The following is a 16,439-nucleotide window of genomic DNA, read 5'->3' as shown; positions in this document are numbered from 1 at the left end:
AACCTGCACAATCACATGCTATCGCAACGCCATTAGATTGTATATTCTGTTTTCTGGGTTATTGGCTGCTCACAACAAGGGTTGCAAAGGGTCAGAAACTTTCCGGAAATTAGTTAAGCCCGGAATTTGGGGACTTTTGCTTAAATTCATCAAAAAAGTTAGCTCATAAAAGTTAACCTTTTTTTGTAGGATACACATAAGGCAATTCTAGGTCTTGTGGCATATTTTGGTTAAACTATCCCCAATTCAATGGAATTGCAACCCTCTACATGCACAGAGCATTCTTCCATCACATGTACAGCTGATTCTCAAGATCTTGCACACTAATGAGATGCTATTGAACCCACACTACTACACTGTCTGAGCCAAGGACTACATGCTTTCTGGTAAGTTTTGATTACAATACTGGGTGGGGTGAATATACACTGCTCAAAAAAATAAAGGGAACACTAAAATAACACATCCTAGATCTGAATGAATGAAATAATCTTATTAAATACTTTTTTCTTTACATAGTTGAATGTGCTGACAACAAAATCACACAAAAATAATCAATGGAAATCCAATTTATCAACCCATGGAGGTCTGGATTTGGAGTCACACTCAAAATTAAAGTGGAAAACCACACTACAGGCTGATCCAACTTTGATGTAATGTCCTTAAAACAAGTCAAAATGAGGCTCAGTAGTGTGTGTGGCCTCCACGTGCCTGTATGACCTCCCTACAACGCCTGGGCATGCTCCTGATGAGGTGGCGGATGGTCTCCTGAGGGATCTCCCAGACCTGGACTAAAGCATCCGCCAACTCCTGGACAGTCTGGTGCAACGTGGCGTTGGTGTATGGAGCGAGACATGATGTCCCAGATGTACTCAATTGGATTCAGGTCTGGGGAATGGGCGGTCCATAGCATCAATGCCTTCCTCTTGCAGGAACTGCTGACACACTCCAGCCACATGAGGTCTAGCATTGTCTTGCATTAGGAGGAACCCAGGGCCAACCGCACCAGCATATGGTCTCACAAGGGGTCTGAGGATCTCATCTCGGTACCTAATGGCAGTCAGGCTACCTCTGGCGAGCACATGGAGGGCTGTGCGGCCCCCCAAAGAAATGCCACCCCACACCATGACTGACCCACCGCCAAACCGGTCATGCTGGAGGATGTTGCAGGCAGCAGAACGTTCTCCACGGCGTCTCCAGACTCTGTCACGTCTGTCACATGTGCTCAGTGTGAACCTGCTTTCATCTGTGAAGAGCACAGGGCACCAGTGGCGAATTTGCCAATCTTGGTGTTCTCTGGCAAATGCCAAACGTCCTGCACGGTGTTGGGCTGTAAGCACAACCCCCACCTGTGGATGTCGGGCCCTCATACCACCCTCATGGAGTCTGTTTCTGACCGTTTGAGCAGACACATGCACATTTGTGGCCTGCTGGAGGTCATTTTGCAGGGCTCTGGCAGTGCTTCTCCTGCTCCTCCTTGCACAAAGGTGGAGGTAGCGGTCCTGCTGCTGGGTTGTTGCCCTCCTACGGCCTCCTCCACGTCTCCTGATGTACTGGCCTGTCTCCTGGTAGCGCCTCCATGCTCTGGACACTACGCTGACAGACACAGCAAACCTTCTTGCCACAGCTCGCATTGATGTGCCATCCTGGATGAGCTGCACTACCTGAGCCACTTGTGTGGGTTGTAGACTCCGTCTCATGCTACCACTAGAGTGAAAGCACCGCCAGCATTCAAAAGTGACCAAACATCAGCCAGGAAGCATAGGAACTGAGAAGTGGTCTGTGGTCCCCACCTGCAGAACCACTCCTTTATTGGGGGTGTCTTGCTAATTGCCTATATTTTCCACCTGTTGTCTATTCCATTTGCACAACAGCATGTGAAATGTATTGTCAATCAGTGTTGCTTCCTAAGTGGACAGTTTGATTTCACAGAAGTGTGATTGACTTGGAGTTACATTGTGTTGTTTAAGTGTTCCCTTTATTTTTTTGAGCAGTGTATTTTATATGACATACATTATTTTTTGTTAACTAGTAAAGAATAGCCTACAGAAAAGTGTGTTTAAATCATTTCTAACTTGTTAACAATTTATGCTAGTTAGTTTTTGCTACCATGTGGGTGTTAGCTTATTTGAGCCTGCTAACTGAGTGTTAATTCACCTGTTTCCATACAGGTTTCATTTTAAAACATTTATCTTACAAAGGAGTTGTTTAATCTAACTGCTTAACTATACCTGTACATGGAATTGTATTTGTGTTTTTTTTACTCTTTTTTTTCTAATCTTTACAGGAAAATGTCACTGTCTGATGTCTGGAGACATTTCACTGCAGCTAATGCAGAAGGAAAAGCTGTGTACATTTGCAAATACTGTGCCAAATCATATGTGAAGAATGCAACAAAGATGCAGAATAATCTGGCCAAGTGCATATAGTTCCCTCAGCACTCACAACAAGCAACCTCTGACAAAAGTCCCTCTACTTCTATTTGAGGTGAAAATGATGAATCAGACACCTTATCAACAGCAACAGCTCATGGTCCTCCTGGAATCAGAAGTTTTTTTGACTCAATGGAGGAACATAGTCAGAGAAATGCTGATGAATGTCTTGCTCGAGCTGTGTATGCAACTGGTTCACCTCTGATGCTCACAGGCAATGTGTATTGGAAGAGATTTCTGAATATTCTTTGCCCAGCAAACACCCGTCTAACCAGACATACTTTATCTACTCATTTGCTGAATGCAGAGTTCAAGTGAAGGTCAAGCAAATCATAGAGAAAGCAGACTGTATTGAAATCATCTCTGATGGGTGATCGAATGTTCGTGGGCAAGGAATAATTAACTACATAATCTCCACCCCTCAACCAGTGTTCTACAAGAGCACAGACACTAGAGACAACACACACCGGTCTCTACATTTCAGATGAGCTGAAGGCAGTCATCAGTGACCTTGGACCACAGAAGGTATTTGCACTGGTGACAGACAATGCTGTGAACATGAAGGCTGTTTGGTCTAAAGTGGAGGAGTCCTACCCTCGCATCACACCCATTGGCTGTGCTGCTCATGCATTGAATCTGCTCCTCAAGGATATCATGGCACTGAAAACAATGGATAGACTCTACAAGAGAGCCAAGGAAATGGTTAGGTATGTGAAGGGTCATCAAGGTATAACAGCAATCTACCTCACCAAGCAAAATGAGAAGAATAAGAGCACCACATTGAAGCTGCCCAGCAACACCCGTTGGGGTGGTGTTGTCATGTTTGACAGTCTCCCGGAGGGGAAGGAGTCTCCAAGAAATGGCCATATCACAGTCTGCTGATATGGACAGCCCCATCAAGAGGATCCTCCTGGATGATGTATTTTGGGAGAGAGTGGTAAGCAGCCTGAAACTCCTGAAACCTATAACAGTAGCCATGGCACGGATTAAGGGAGACAATGCCATCCTGTCTGATGTTCAGACTGCTTGCAGATGTAAGAGAAGAAATCCGTACTGCCCTGTCCACTTCACTGTTGCTCCAAGCAGAGAGAACTGCAGGTCTGAAATACATCAAAAAGCGTGAAGACTTCTGCCTGAAGCCCATACACGCCGCAGCTTACATGTTGGACCCGAAGTATGTTAGCAAGAGCATCCTGTCTGGTGCAGAGATCAACAAGGCCTATGGTGTCATCACTACCATGTCTTTCCACCTTGGCCTGGATGAGGGCAAGGTTCTTGGCAGTCTGGCAAAGTAAACTTCCAGGCAAGGACTTTGGGATGGACATGCAATATGGCAGTCGTGCCAAGATATCTCATCAGCCACCTGGTGGAAGGGACTTTGTGTATCTGAGGCTCTTTCCCCTGTTGCCTCCATCATCCTCCAAATCCCACCAATATCAGCCGCCTCGGAGCGCAACTGGTCCTTGTTTGGGAACACACACCAAAGCACGCAACAGGCTGACCAATACAAGGGTTGAAAAACTGGTGGCCATCTGGGCAAATTTTAGGCTTTTTTAGCCTGACAACGAGCCATCCTCAACAAAGTTGGAAAGTGACAGTGAAGATAAGGCCTCAGAGTCTGATTGAGGAGGAAACCTGAGAGGAAGACAACCAAAGCTTTAGTTTCTAGACTATAATTTTACAGATGTATGTTAAAAACGTTTTTGGGAGATGCGATGGATCATTGGGGATCATTCAATATTCCCTTTTTGTTGTTGTTCAGTGAAATCATCCCATGTGAAGAGTCAACTCATTTAAAGTTCGATTTGTAACTACATTGTTTTTATTTCTATTGGAAGGATTGAATCATTTGCAATTATGTCTACTTATGATAAGGTAAAAGGTTTATGTTTCTGTCTCCATATATGGTAAATATATCCAATGCAAAAAACATCTACATTTAAGTGGTATTAATATTACTTTGCATATATTTCCGTTAATTCCCACAGAAAGTTTCCACCTCTGTATATTCCCCAAAATGTGCAACCCTACTCACAACACATGGTTTCTGAAAACATTCACCCTTTTCCATACAGTTTCATAGCATTGTGGGTGCAATCAGCATTTCCTGAATAGTGTACAGTGAATTGTATGAACAGGGTTTAGTGTGTGTGACTGCCATGCTCTATTTTGGCATGAAGTGATTATCAATGGAGAGGCATCATGAACAACACAGGTAAACACATTTCTGGGTACCTTTTCAACTATCAGAAATGACCAAATTCCCTATGGTCCCGTGGTCTGACATGTCACAGAGAATTATGACTCCACCCCCATGAAGCTTCAGTAGGTCAAGTGGCTCTCATAATAAAAAATGTAAGTATATAACGGATGTAAGCCCTACCCTTACATAGTTTTCCTTGATAGGGACACATCTTAGGCTGCCATTGATTATGACTATTCAATTCACAATCACAGCATGAGGAAGTGATTAGTAGGCATACTATTTTAGACAGATATGGTCTATAATGGTATGATGATGTAGATGTCTCATGTTAGTCTACAATGCCCTTGTTACAGATGTCTTAGACCTCTTATTATACTAATGATGAAGTTAATGGTTACATGTAAATACAGTTAGTAATAACTAAAATGCAGATTGTATTGGCAATAATCAAGTTCATAAATACATATATTGAATAGCTTGATAGTTAAATATTACACATTTAGCATAATTGATGACTTTTATTTTGAAGACTTTTTGGACACTGACGTTAAAATAGTACTTGGTGGCAAAGGTTTCACATCCTCTTTTATGGTGGTAACATTAGCTAGCTAGATTTACTTTCTACTGTCTCATGCGGCGCTCACTAGCTAAGGTAGCTAAGATATTGATTGGCACATGGGCCATAATGGGTATGTATTGGTGGTAACTTGCAAGATAGAAAACAATATTGTGTGTTTGCTAGCTAGCTTTCTAACCTAGGTGGGCGTAATAACCAGGTCGCTAGCTAGCTATGACCAGGGTCGTATAAGAACAACCGTAGCTAAACGTTTTGCAACGGAACATGTACACGAGCGTTTCTAATTGGACAAATTCGGATCGTCGCTCCACGTTTCGGCCAGTTTTCTAGCACTTAGTGTCTAGTGAAAAACGACCCTGACGTCAAGGAAGTAGCTCGATATCTAGCTAGCTATTGTGCAGTTTCTAGAAAAAACTCTTGTATATCTAACGTTAGCTAGCTGTGCCTTTCGATATTTTTAAGCAATACGATTGAGGGGTTGTGGTATATGGCCAATATACCACGGCTAAGGGCTGGTTTTCATCACGACGCAACGCGGAGTGCCTGGATACAGCCATTAGCCGTTGTATATTGGCAATATACCACAAACCCCTGAGGTGCCTTATTGCTATTATAAACTGGTTTCCAAGGTAATTAGAGCAGTAAAAATACATACTTTATCATACCTGTGGTATACGGTCTGATATACCACGGCTGTCAGCCAATCAGCATTCAGGGTTCCATCCACCCAGTTTATAATATGTTATTGACTAGCTAGCTAGCTATTATTATGTTATTGAGTGTCCACATGCACATTCAGCGCAAGCTATTGTCTGCTGGGATTGTTATGAAATTTGTTATGACAATGTTATTATGACATAACGGTAGCTAAGATATGCATAGCTAAACGTAATTGATTTAACTAGCCATCTAACAGTAACACACTGTGCTTTTCACATTATAGATTCCCCCATCCCTCTCTCCTCCCTGCGCCTTTTGGTCCCACCTCTACGATTGATGTCTGCATTTATGTGGCAGGTATCACAACAGAGGGCCATTAAGCACTATGGAAAATTAGAGGAGTTTGTGACCGTGGTAACACAAACTGTCCCCGAACTTATGACTGACAGACAGAGGACCCTCCTTATTTTGGGGCTGAGAGCAAGAGTAAGAAATGCTGTCTAATCTTTCATACAGGATCACTTCAATTGGTGAAGTGCAGAGAATAGTTTTATGCAAAGTATCAGACTCCATCACCACTTTTCTTGCAGGTAACTTTGGGACGATTTTCTGCTGAACACCCTGTCAGCCTCCAAACCCTCCTTTATTCTATAAAGTCTTCTCAACTTGCACAGGTTCAGGTTGGTAAATCAAATGTCATAGTACAATGCCAAGATGTTAACTTTTTTTCCCCTGCTGGACACTTAAAAGAGAATTAACACCCTGATATTTCAGCCACATTAAAATCAAGGGCTTAAGTTTGTTGGTATGGACAGTTGTGTGCCATTTGTCACCCCCTTTAACACCAAGTCTAAAAATGACCATCCGGTTTCGGTGTGTTTTCCACATTGTTTTACAGTCCTATGATGCAGGCATGGAATCACCTGAAGCTAACTTTGCCAAGCTCACCCAAAGCTTGATTACAGACCCAGTTGAGCGTGAACACTTCGTTCAAGTAAGTAGCTGTTCATGTCAAGCTTGTCTTGAATCTGTTTTAGTTTAACATTTTCTTTAGCCTGACCTAATAATAATTTATTTAGCTTATATAGCACTTCTCATTAAAAAATAGAATCTCAAAATGCTTCAAAAGCAAAACAAACCGACACAGCAAATAATCCAAATGGAAAGTGAATGGTGTCTAGTCAGCTTCAGATAGTTGAGGCAGTTTGGAAAGGCAGTCTCTGCCATATGGCTTGACTGGATCGATGGTACAGCCAGGGAGAACCTAGTAATAATGTCCTTGAAAAATTGCATTTTGTTGTATGATAAGTCATAACTAGTAGACCCTGACAAGAGAGAAGAAAAGACTTGGCACCCAAAGTAGGATCATGCAGGGTCTCCCAACCAATCATTAAGTAGGCTAACCTTTTTCCTTTTGCATTATCTCGCTGACTCTCCATCTTTTCAGGTAGTGTTCCTTGAGGAATTCAGACCTGATTTTGACAAAGCGCTTCAGGAACTGGTCTGTGACTTCCTCACTCGGCTGGAAGAGCTGCTTACACTACCAGACTTTAAGCAGGTGCAGAAATCACTTTCGTAAGACAGTCTTGAGAAAACGGCATTCAAATTAAGAACTGTAGTTGGCCTGGAATCTATTTTGGCATTTTATTTGTGTCCCTCTTTTCCCTAGACTGCATTGTTGCTGAGTGCTGGCTCCTCTGGCCTGGATGAATGCCTGCAGTCTTTCTCTCACTCAGAAGATCTCCAGTTTCTGCTCCAGAATTACAAACAATGCAGAACATTGTACACAAACAGTAAGTTCATAGAAAATTACTCATTTTTTTATACCAATCATTTTAGCGCCACATGGTTAGATAAGGTTTATTGATGTAACAACTGCAATCAATCAAATGTATTTATAAAGCCCTTCTTACATCAGCTGATGTCACAAAGTGCTGTACAGAAACCCAGCCTAAAACCCCAAACAGCAAGCAATGCAGGTATAGAAGCACGGTGGCTATGAAAAACTCCCTTGAAACTGAAGCAGCAGCACGACCAGGTGGACTGGGGACAGCAAGGAGTAATCAGGCCAGGTAGTCCTGAGGCATGGTCCTATGCCCAGGCAGGATATAACCCCACCCACTTTGCCAAAGCACAGCCCCCACACCACTAGAGGGATATCTTCAACCACCAACTTACCATCCTGAGACAAGGCCGAATATAGCCCACAAAGATCTCCGCCACGGCACAAACCCAAGGGGGGCGCTAACCCGGACAGGAAGATCATGTCAGTAACTCAACCCACTCAAGTGACACACCCCTCCTAGGGACGACATGGAAGACGACCAGTAAGCCAGTGACACAGCCCCTGTAATAGGGTTAGAGGCAGAGAATCCCAGTGGAGAGAGGGGAACCGGCCAGGCAGAGACAGCAAGGGCGGTTCGTTGCTCCAGTTCCTTTCCGTTCACCTTCGCACTACTGGGCCAGACTACACTTAATCATAGGACCTACTGAAGAGATGAGTCTTCAATACAGACTTAAAGGTTGAGACCGAGTCTGCATCTCTCACATGGATTGGCAGACCATTCCATAAAAAAATTCTGATTTATGTGCAGGAACTTCCTCTCACCATGTTCCTTACCTTTCTTGTTCATTTTAAATGGATTTAAACTTGGATGGATTAGACAAATAATAAACAATTTGACAGATTAAAATGTAAATTAGGGATATGAGAAGTATTCAGAACAGCCTGGCAGATATTCAATTTATATTTAACGTATTTGTTTTTGTCTGTGCAGTCTCCTCCTCTGACATTCCTCAGGAATCAGATATTGAATCTGATGCCTTCCCTGACCAGTTAAACCGTACCAATCTGGACACTGGTGTGGGGATGAGGACAGCACATTTAGTGGCAATGGGGAGCACAAGAGATATTATAGGCTGCGATGAAACCTGTGATGAAGCGAATGAAGATGACATTGATGTAGAGGACGAGTCAGCACAGAAAAGGTACAGTGCCTTCAGAAAGTATTTACACACCTTGACTTTTTACAAATGTTGTTGTTACAGCCTGAATTTAAAATTGATTAAATTGAGATGTTTTGTCACAATACCCCACAATGTCAACGTTAAATTATGTTTTTAGACATTTTTACAAATGAAAAGCTGAAATGTCTTGAGTCAATAAGTATTTAACCCCTTTTTTAGGGCAAGCCTAAATAAGTTCAGGAGTAAATATTTGCTTAACAAGTCACATAAGAAGTTGCATGGACTCACTCTGTGTGCAATAAGTGTTGAACATTATTTTTCAATGACTACCTCATCTCTTTACCCCACACATACAATTATTTGTTAGGTCCCTCAGTTAATTTCAAACACAGATTCAACCACTAAGACCAAGGAGGTTTTCCAATGCTTCACAAAGAAAGGCAACTATTGGTAGATGGGTCCAAATAAATTAAAAAAGCAGACATTGAATAGCCCTTTGAGCATGGTGAAGTTACTAATTATACTTTGGATCGTGTATCAATACACCCAGTCACTACAAAGATACTGGCGTCCACTCAGTTGCTGGAGAGGAAGAAAACCGCCAATAGTGAATATATGGGGAATATAAAACAGTTTAGTTTAATAGCTGTGATAGGATAAAACGGGATGGACAACAACATTGTAGTTACTCTACAATACTAACCTGATTGACAGAGTGAAAAGAAGGAAGCCTGTACAGAATAACAAATATTCTAAAACATGCATTATGCTTGGCCTACCGAATGGCGCAGCAGTCTAAGGCAATGCATCGCAGTGCTAGAGGCGTCACTAGAGACCCGGGTTCGATCCCGGGCTGTATCACAATCGGCCGTGATCAGGGTAGTCCCATAGGGCGGCGCACAATTGGCCCAGCGTCATCCGGGTTAGGGAAGTGTTTGGCCAGGGGTGCTTTACAAGTAGGCCGTCATTGTAAATGAGAATTTGTTCTTTACTGACTTGCCTAGTTAAATAAAGGTTAAATAAAAATGTAAATACAAGGCACTAAAATAATACTTACTCAGTACCACTCTCCATATTTTCAAGCATACTGGTAGCTGCGTCATGTTGTAGGTATGCTTGTAATCATTGGGGACTGGGGAGTTTTTCAGGATAAAAAGTAAATGAAATGGAGCTAAGCACAGGCAACATTTTTATTTTATTTCACCTTTATATATGAGGCCCCCTCCCCACATCAGCCTGCCCGAGACAGCTCGATTTGTCCTTGTAAGACGTCTTGCCAGGGGGGGCTGGAGAGGCCCTACTAGAGGGCCCCTCCCTTAGTCTGCTATCCACCAGACACTTGGAGATGCAGGACAATAACCTAAAACACAAGACTAAATCCACACTGAAGTTGCTTACCAAGAAGACCGTGAATGTTCCGGAGTGGCCGAGTTACAGTTTTGACTTACAGCTGTAATCACTGCTAAAGGTGCTTCTACAAGGTATTGACTCAGGGGTGTGAGTACATATGTAAATGAATTATTTTTGTATATAATTTAATACATTTGCAAACATTTCTAAAAACATGTTTTCACTTTGTCATTATGGAGTATTGTGTGTAGATGGGTGAGAATATGTTTTATTTAATCCATTTTGAATTCAGGCTGTAACAACAAAATGTGGAATAAGTCAAGTGGTGTGAATACTTTAAGACACTGTATGTGATAATTAATGAATACCTTTTTGTTGGTTGAAACAGTGCATCAAACAACTTTACCACTTGTCTTAGTAATGGTCATCAATTTGCATTTCTGTTTTGTGCTTTTCACAGGGCTGGTTCTGGTCTTTCTCCTACCAGTGTCATGCAAGGTGGTGATACAGGTGAGACCTCACTAACTTTTAGTCAAGTACATTTACCCTTTGGAAAGCCGCAGCTGACCATTGTGGGGCAATGGAAGGGGAAACGTCAATGTTTTTATTCATTTTTCCACAGACCCAGTTGCAGGGGTATCGTTTCAGGTGTTGACTCCCCTTTCTTCAGCTTCAAATGAGTGTGCCCCATCTACTTCCAGTTCATCACACATGAACATTTTCCACCAGTGTCCCCAATGTGGGAAGTGCTTTAATTATCAGTCTCAACTTGTCCAACACCAGCAAATTCACTGTGGGGATAATCCATACAAGTGCTCCAACTGCGGGAATAGATTCAAATTCTTTACAAGTCTGTCAAACCATAAGAGGATGCAATGTGTGGGCACTGCCTTTAGCTGCCTGAAGTGCTGGAGAGAGTTTGGTTCTCTGCGTGAGAAATTGAGACACCAGTGTCCACACAACGAAGCCATGTACATCTGTCCACAGAGCGGGAAGAGTTTTAAGACATCACCGCAATATCCATTCCAGTGCCGTCACTGTGCAAGGAGCTTTCCCGAATCGAGTCAACTGGACACCCACGAAAAAAGTCACAGTGTCGTCCAAACGCTCGACTGTCACAAATGTGGAATTACCTTCAGCAACTTGCCCAGCCTCGTGCACCACGTGGAAGCCCACAAGAGGTCGGATCTGAGGCCATCGTCGCACCTTCCAAAGAAGAAAGGATTGCAACTTCCGAGAACACACCATTGCCACCAATGTGGAAAGTCCTTCGTAACAAACCGTCGCCTCAAGGATCACATGCGCACTCATATGAATTATCGTCCCTTTTCCTGCTCCTACTGTGGTAAATGTTTCACTCAGAAAGGTAATCTCACTGTGCACATAAGGCTCCACACAGGGGAGAGACCGTACATGTGCTCTGTGTGTGGGAAGGCGTTTCCATCAGGAGGGGATCTGCAGGTACACCAGCGCTTTCACACTGGGGAGAGACCTTACCAATGCAAAGAGTGTGACAAACGTTTTTTTAAGTCGAGCCATTTAGTTGTCCACATGCGTGGGCATAGGGGAGAGCGTCCCTACACTTGCAATGAATGTGGAAGGGGTTTTATCCGGAGAACTTGCTTAAAAAAACATTTGCTAGTTCATTCAGGGGAGAGGCCATATTCATGTCTTCGTTGCCCGAATACTTACAAACGCAGTTCACACCTGAACTATCACATGAAGAAAAATCATTGAAAGTTGTAGTGTATTTACAATATGCTTTTTTTGGTAGAGCTTTTGTAATAGTGGCATTAGTGGAGATGCAGGAAGTACACCCAGTACCAAACTAATGTATCATATCCTCAACACTTTAAAGCCTTTTTCCCAGTTCAAGGAGAAGTTCAGTAATTTACAGCTTGACGATTCCTCATCCTTTAAGTAGTCTATGGGCCAGGAGACACTGTAATCTGTGTTTCAGTTTTCTTTAAACAGACACTACAAATTAACAAGCTAACGTGAGCCTCCACTAGCTGATATTCAATGGAAGTGATATGGGGCATCCATGAAATGTAAAAAAAATAGAAATGTTGCTAAATTACCTTATGCTAATGTAAAACCAAATATTGGATTTATTTTAGTTGATTGGGCTATTACATTTAGAACAATTGCCTAATTGACCCTATCACTCTCTTTGATTTATAGTTAGAGGTGTTTAAAATTAGCTTAAGTTTGTAGTGGCTGCTTAAAGAAAACTGAACTATAGATTACAGGTTTTCCTGGCCCATAGACTACTTTCAAGGTGATGAACCATCTAACAATAAATTGTTAAATAGTGAACTTTCCCTTTTTAAAAATCACTCTGCATAATAGTTGAGGATGAAAATATGTACATAAGCCACTCCACTGGTTGAGGCTGTTCCATCTGTTTGTTTACGTAATGTTATATGGAGTTTTGGTGAAACTGTTTAAATGTTCAGCACCTGGATTTATTTCCATGGTGATATAGTGATTTAGTGTTCTGTTGAATGCAGTATAATCGGCAGAATCTACTCTTCTGTAATTGAGTTATGCATTAATATATCAATAAACATATCCATCTAAAAACACCAACCGTTTTGCCTTTGTGTAAACATTGTGCCATTCCAAAACAAAGTAGATGAATGATTGAGTCAAGCATTTTCATAATCATTACATGCTGGTGTGTTCCCATCTGGCACTGGCTTACAGGGTTATCGTACAGGTGACTGTTCAGAACTGGGACGGGACTGCCCTAGATGTCCTGGGTGGACCAGAGGGCCCCCGACTGGGCCTCGTGCAATCAAACAAGCCAAAGCTCAGAATGATGGCTAACTGCCAACATACAGGAAACACTTGAGTAAATGAGGGATACAAAGTATATTGAAAGCTGTTGCTTCTACACAGGTGTGGTTCCTGAGTTAATTAAGCAATTCACATCCCATCATGCTTAGGGTCATGTATAAAAATACCCAGTTGCCCATTATTTTGGCTACAATGGCTAGAAGAGATCTGTGACTTTGAAACAGGGGTCTCAAAGAAGCATAGGGGGTTTAAAGGTTCTGTCTCACCGGATCTCAACCCAATTGAACACTGAGACAGGGTTTTCCATCAACAAAAACCCAAATTGTGGAATTTCTTGAGCAGGAATGGTGTCACATTCTTCCAATAGAGTTCCAGACACTTGTAGAATCTATGCCAAGGGGCATTGAAGCTGTGCTGGCAGGCCCAATGCCCTATTAAGACACTATGTTGGTTTTAGGAAGTTCTCTGTATCTTCCTTTGCTTCCTTCAGTAACATGTTCTCACTTTGCAGTGGGTAAAACATATGAGCGGAAACATATCTTTATCACCCCATCCAGAAACATGATTCAATCAGCACAGTTCACATAGGCTGTGTTGACACAGGCAGCCCAATTCTGATCTTTTTCCCAATCGCCAATCTTTTTCAGAGCTGATCTGATTGGTCAAAAGACTCATTAGTGAAAAACATTAATTTGTCTGCCTGTGTAAATGCAGACATACAGGTTTCACAGGGTTCTTCCAAGTTTACTACAGCGGAAGTGGGTTTTTTTTACAGTTTACCCACCTTTGAGGAAAAATTCATTGAAAGTATAGGGTGTTACTTTTTTCACCGCGACCGGCGATCAGAGTTTACCCATCTATTTGTTTTACCACTACATCACATGCAGACGAGCTTCAAGTTGGGACTGAGTCCTCCAGCTGGGGGGTAGTGTCTCATCCAGACCTGACACTATGGACCTCAGGACCAGTTTCCTAGAGGGGTGATATCTTCTGTGTGGAGAAAATAAATACAATTCTTCTTCACGATGCTAAAGTAATGCTGGTGATTGTATTGAATACCTAGAAAGGTAAAGGTATGAGATACATCGCTACTCTGCTACAGAACATTTGTCATTCCTGATCTTTGCTGTGTGTCAATCTTGCAAATGGTCTCATTGAAGTGATTTCTGCAAATGAAACAATATACACAAAGTGGTGGGGACATTTTCTAACCTTCAGAAAGCTTACCTGGTCATATGATAAAAATAAAAACTTGCAGACTTGAATACCTTTGCAGTTGCAGTGTAAGAGTTGGTTGTGTATTATATCAAATCTGTTTTCACTAACAGTTACAGTTCTGAATCAACAGAACCCAGTTTTTCAAACGTTATCTATTCTATCGGATAGGTTGAAATGCATAGAAATATCATGAATAGAATGGACTAATCATTGACTTGAATGGGGACCCCTGTTCTATTCATATTTTTGTGAAATCCAAATAGATTTTTTTTAAACTGGGCCCAGGGCTGACATACTGGTAATGACCCACACACAAAATAACTAAAATCCAATCAGATATCATCAGAGCCTACAAAAACTATATTTTCTAGACAACTCAATCAAACATGATAAAGTGGGCTTGGGAGGACATTCCCAAGCAATCCGACATTTTCAATCCACAGTCAATGGGGAATGTGGCCGTTTGGCAGGCATTTTAATAATAAGGCATAGAGATTTTACATGTCCCCAACCGATTGTGTTTTTTTGTTCGTTTATTTAAGTTTTTTGTAACAATTTTTTTAACTTATTGTGTACATAATGTTGCCGCTACCGTCTTATGACTGAAAAAAAAATTCTGGACATCAGGACTGCAATTACTCACCACGGACTGGTGGTCATGGCTCACATCAACACCATTATCCCAGAAACCCTAGACCCACTCTAATTTGCATACCGCCCCAACAGATCCACAGCTGATGCAATCTCTATTGCACTCCACACTGCCCTTTCCCACCTGGACAAAATGTGAGAATGCTATTCATTGACTACAGCTCAGCGTTCAACACCATAGTGCCCTCAAAGCTCATCAATAAGCTCAGGGCCCTGGGACTAAACACCTCCCACTGCAACTGGATCCTGAACTTCCTGACGGGCCACCCCAAGTGGTAAGGGTAGGTAACAACACATCCACCACGCTGATCCTCAGCACAGGGGCCCCTCAGGGGTGTGTGCTCAGTCCCCTCCTGTACTCCCTGTTCAATCATGACTGCACGGCCAGGCACGACTCAAACACCATTAAGTTTGCCAATGACACAACAGTGGTAGGCCTGATCACCGACAACGACGAGACAGCCTATAGGGAGGTCAGAGACCTAGCCGTGTGGTGCCAGGACAACAACCTCTCCCTCAACGTGATCAAGACAAAGGAGATGATTGTGGACTACAGGAAAAAGAGGACAGAGCACGCTCCTATTCTCATCGACGGGGCTGCAGTGGAGCAGGTTGAGTTTCAAGTTCCTTGGTGTCCACATCACCAACAAACTAACATGGTCCAAGCACACCAAGACAGTCGTGAAGAGGGCACGACAAAACCTATTCACCCTCAGGAGACTGAAAAGATTTGGCATGGGTCCTCAGATCCTCAAAAGGTTCTACAGCTGCGCCATCGAGAGCATCCTGACTGGTTGCATCACTGCCTGGTATGGCAACAGCTTGGCCTCCGACCGCAAGGCACTACAAATGAAATCAAATGAAATCAAATGTATTTATATAGCCCTTCGTACATCAGCTGATATCTTAAAGTGCTGTACAGAAACCCAGCCTAAAACCCCAAACAGCAAGCAATGCATGTGAAAGAAGCACGGTGGCTAGGAAAAACTCCCTAGGAAAAACTCCCTAGAAAGGCCAAAAACCTAGGAAGAAACCTAGAGAGGAACCAGGCTATGAGGGGTGGCCAGTCCTCTTCTGGCTGTGCCGGGTGGATATTATAACAGAACATGGTCAAGATGTTAAAATGTTCATAAATGACCAGCATGGTCAAATAATAATAATCATAGTAGTTGTCGAGGGTGCAACAAGCACGTCCGGTGAACAGGTCAGGGTTCCATAGCCGCAGGCAGAACAGTTGAAACTGGAGCACTACAGAGGGTAGTGCCAACGGCCCAGTACATCACTGGGGCCAAGCTCCCTGCGATCCAGGACCTCTATACCAGGCGGTGTCAGAGGAAGGCCCTAAAAATTGTCAAAGACTCCAGCCACCCTAGTCATAGACTGTTCTCTCTGCTACCGCACAGCAAGCTGTACCGGAGCGCAAAGTCTAGGTCCAAGAGGCTTCTAAACAGATTCTACCCCCAAGCCATAAGACTCCTGAACACCTAATTAAATGGCTACCCAGACTATTTGCATTGCCCCCCCCTTCCCCCTCTTTTACACCGCAGCTACTCTCTGTTATCATCTATGCATAGTCACT

General features: G+C 42.8%; 1 protein-coding gene across 2 annotated transcripts; it reads left to right on the top strand.

Annotated features, from left to right (window-relative positions):
• The first annotated feature begins 5,183 nt into the window (after positions 1-5,183).
• LOC106609533 (uncharacterized) lies at positions 5,184-12,781 on the top strand. 2 transcript variants are annotated; one of them, XM_014208455.3, is made up of 9 exons: positions 5,184-5,324; positions 6,156-6,358; positions 6,463-6,552; positions 6,771-6,866; positions 7,320-7,430; positions 7,542-7,665; positions 8,650-8,860; positions 10,650-10,699; positions 10,812-12,781. In XM_014208455.3, the coding sequence occupies exons 1-9, from the start codon at positions 5,267-5,269 to the stop codon at positions 11,924-11,926; spliced, it is 2,058 nt and encodes a 685-aa protein (XP_014063930.2). In that variant the 5' UTR covers positions 5,184-5,266; the 3' UTR covers positions 11,927-12,781. The 2 variants fall into 2 exon arrangements, with proteins under 2 accessions (XP_014063930.2, XP_014063932.1); XM_014208457.3 differs by lacking the exon at positions 8,650-8,860 and having other exon boundaries at positions 10,812-11,016.
• The last annotated feature ends 3,658 nt before the right edge of the window (positions 12,782-16,439 follow it).

The sequence above is a fragment of the Salmo salar genome, chromosome 07 (genome assembly GCF_965601325.2).
Source record: "Salmo salar chromosome 07, fSalSal1, whole genome shotgun sequence".
In the NCBI taxonomy this organism is placed as follows: domain Eukaryota; kingdom Metazoa; phylum Chordata; class Actinopteri; order Salmoniformes; family Salmonidae; genus Salmo; species Salmo salar.
The sequence above is the reverse complement of the archived record's forward strand: the minus strand, read 5'-3'. Positions and strand labels throughout refer to the sequence as shown.